This window comes from Rhipicephalus microplus, chromosome 1 (genome assembly GCF_043290135.1).
Source record: "Rhipicephalus microplus isolate Deutch F79 chromosome 1, USDA_Rmic, whole genome shotgun sequence".
NCBI lineage: Eukaryota > Metazoa > Arthropoda > Arachnida > Ixodida > Ixodidae > Rhipicephalus > Rhipicephalus microplus.
This window is the reverse complement of record NC_134700.1, coordinates 114,165,302-114,166,878: the sequence shown is the minus strand read 5'-3', so window position 1 is coordinate 114,166,878 and position 1,577 is coordinate 114,165,302. Positions and strand designations below refer to the sequence as shown.

The window sequence follows — 1,577 nt, the reverse complement described above, 5'->3', positions numbered from 1 at the left end:
GAAAATGCACGCGACAGTGACGAGCGATGCTATGAGCGACGAAACATGGCGTTCGCGCGACGTGTCGCGTGCTCGTTTTCGCGCGATCGCTCGGTTCTCCAGATTTGGAAACCGTCGCTCATCGCCCGGAAGTGCTGGGCTCAAGCAGCCAATAGCGAAAAACCGGAAAAGACAAAGACTACATAGGTGCACGTGACCCGGCCCTAGTCACGTATGCGCTACAAGAAATAACGCAATGTTTACGCATGTGCATATAAAAAAGTGCTGAAAGTCATTCAAAACACTTTCCGTTCCATTACACAACAATATATCTTATTTTTAAATTGCATACCACTCGCTACGCGGCTTTCTTGGTGCGAGTAGACGGCCTCATCATTCTGCTTCTGGACGCCGGTTGGTGCAGACGCAGGATGGAAAGCTCATCCCGAGCAGCGACAGCGGCCGACGCCGGCCGCGGTACAGCGTCTCCCCTCGTTCCAAAGGACTACAGGATTATTCTGCCTTCGTTGCCATCAGGTGAAGCGATGCGTCGAGCAGTAGCTCTACACTGCGACGTCAGCGGCCGACCGTACCGCATCGACGACTTCAGGAAACCTCTCAAAGATTTAGGCGTCATACAGCAAGTAAGTGGCATCGGAGCATATCAGATGTCGCACGTGTGGCTATTGAACATGAAGACCGTGGAAGCAAAGAAAGCGCTGACAGACGCAGGCGTTATCAAAGTTAAAGACCGGGTATGTCTCGTCATTGACCCGACGCGGCAAGAAGTTAAAATGAAATTGCACTGGCTAGCGTTCGATGTTACAAAAGACGCTATTCGACGTGCCTTCTATGAATACCGCGACGTCAAGGAGGTGACCGATGACCGATGGAGAGTCGAGGATTTTGAAGGAGCTGAATCGACCACTCGTGTAATACGCATGCAACTACGAGATGGCGTTTCTGTGGATCAACTGCCCCATCAGGTGCGTATTGGCAGCAGTACGGCACTGGTCGTGGTGCCGGGAAGACCGCCTTTGTGCTTGCGGTGCCGAAGCACGGGGCATATGCGACGCGATTGTAAGGTCCCAAGGTGCAGCGAATGCCACTCTTTCGGTCATGAGCAGGATGAGTGTAACCGTTCATACGCACGGGCTGCAGGGCGACGACCAGAGACTCAACAGAGTGAACTTCTCATGGATGAGGAGGAATCTGAACAAGCGTCTTTGCCTGCGACACCACAGAAGCAGACGACATCGGATGACACGCCGGTGCTGGGGAAAAGCAAGCAAGTTTCTTAAGCCCCGGACACGAACGCCGAACGGAAGATGGGAAGTCAAGCGGCCCCAACGACTAGCGAAGAGACGCGTCCTGCGCCTGCGATGCACGCTGCGTCGCAGCTGCAAGCAACGCGCCCTGAAACGCCGGCGTCCCAGGCCAACGCTGCTTCGACTCCTCTAAACTCGGCTTCACGGCACTCTTTGGCGAACAAAACACACGAAAATGAGGATTTGCCTAGTGATCTGGATACCTTAAACATGGAATTAGAATCGGCGTCTGCAAAACGCCGTCGCGATTCAGACGACGGTGCTCAAGTA

The 1,577-nt window shown here is 53.6% G+C and overlaps 1 protein-coding gene across 1 annotated transcript; it reads left to right on the top strand.

Moving 5' to 3' along the window:
• The first annotated feature begins 394 nt into the window (after positions 1-394).
• Positions 395-1,280, top strand: LOC142765642 (uncharacterized). Its single transcript, XM_075866977.1, has one exon. It carries the CDS (start codon positions 411-413, stop codon positions 1,278-1,280), a length of 870 nt encoding a protein of 289 aa, XP_075723092.1. The 5' UTR covers positions 395-410.
• The last annotated feature ends 297 nt before the right edge of the window (positions 1,281-1,577 follow it).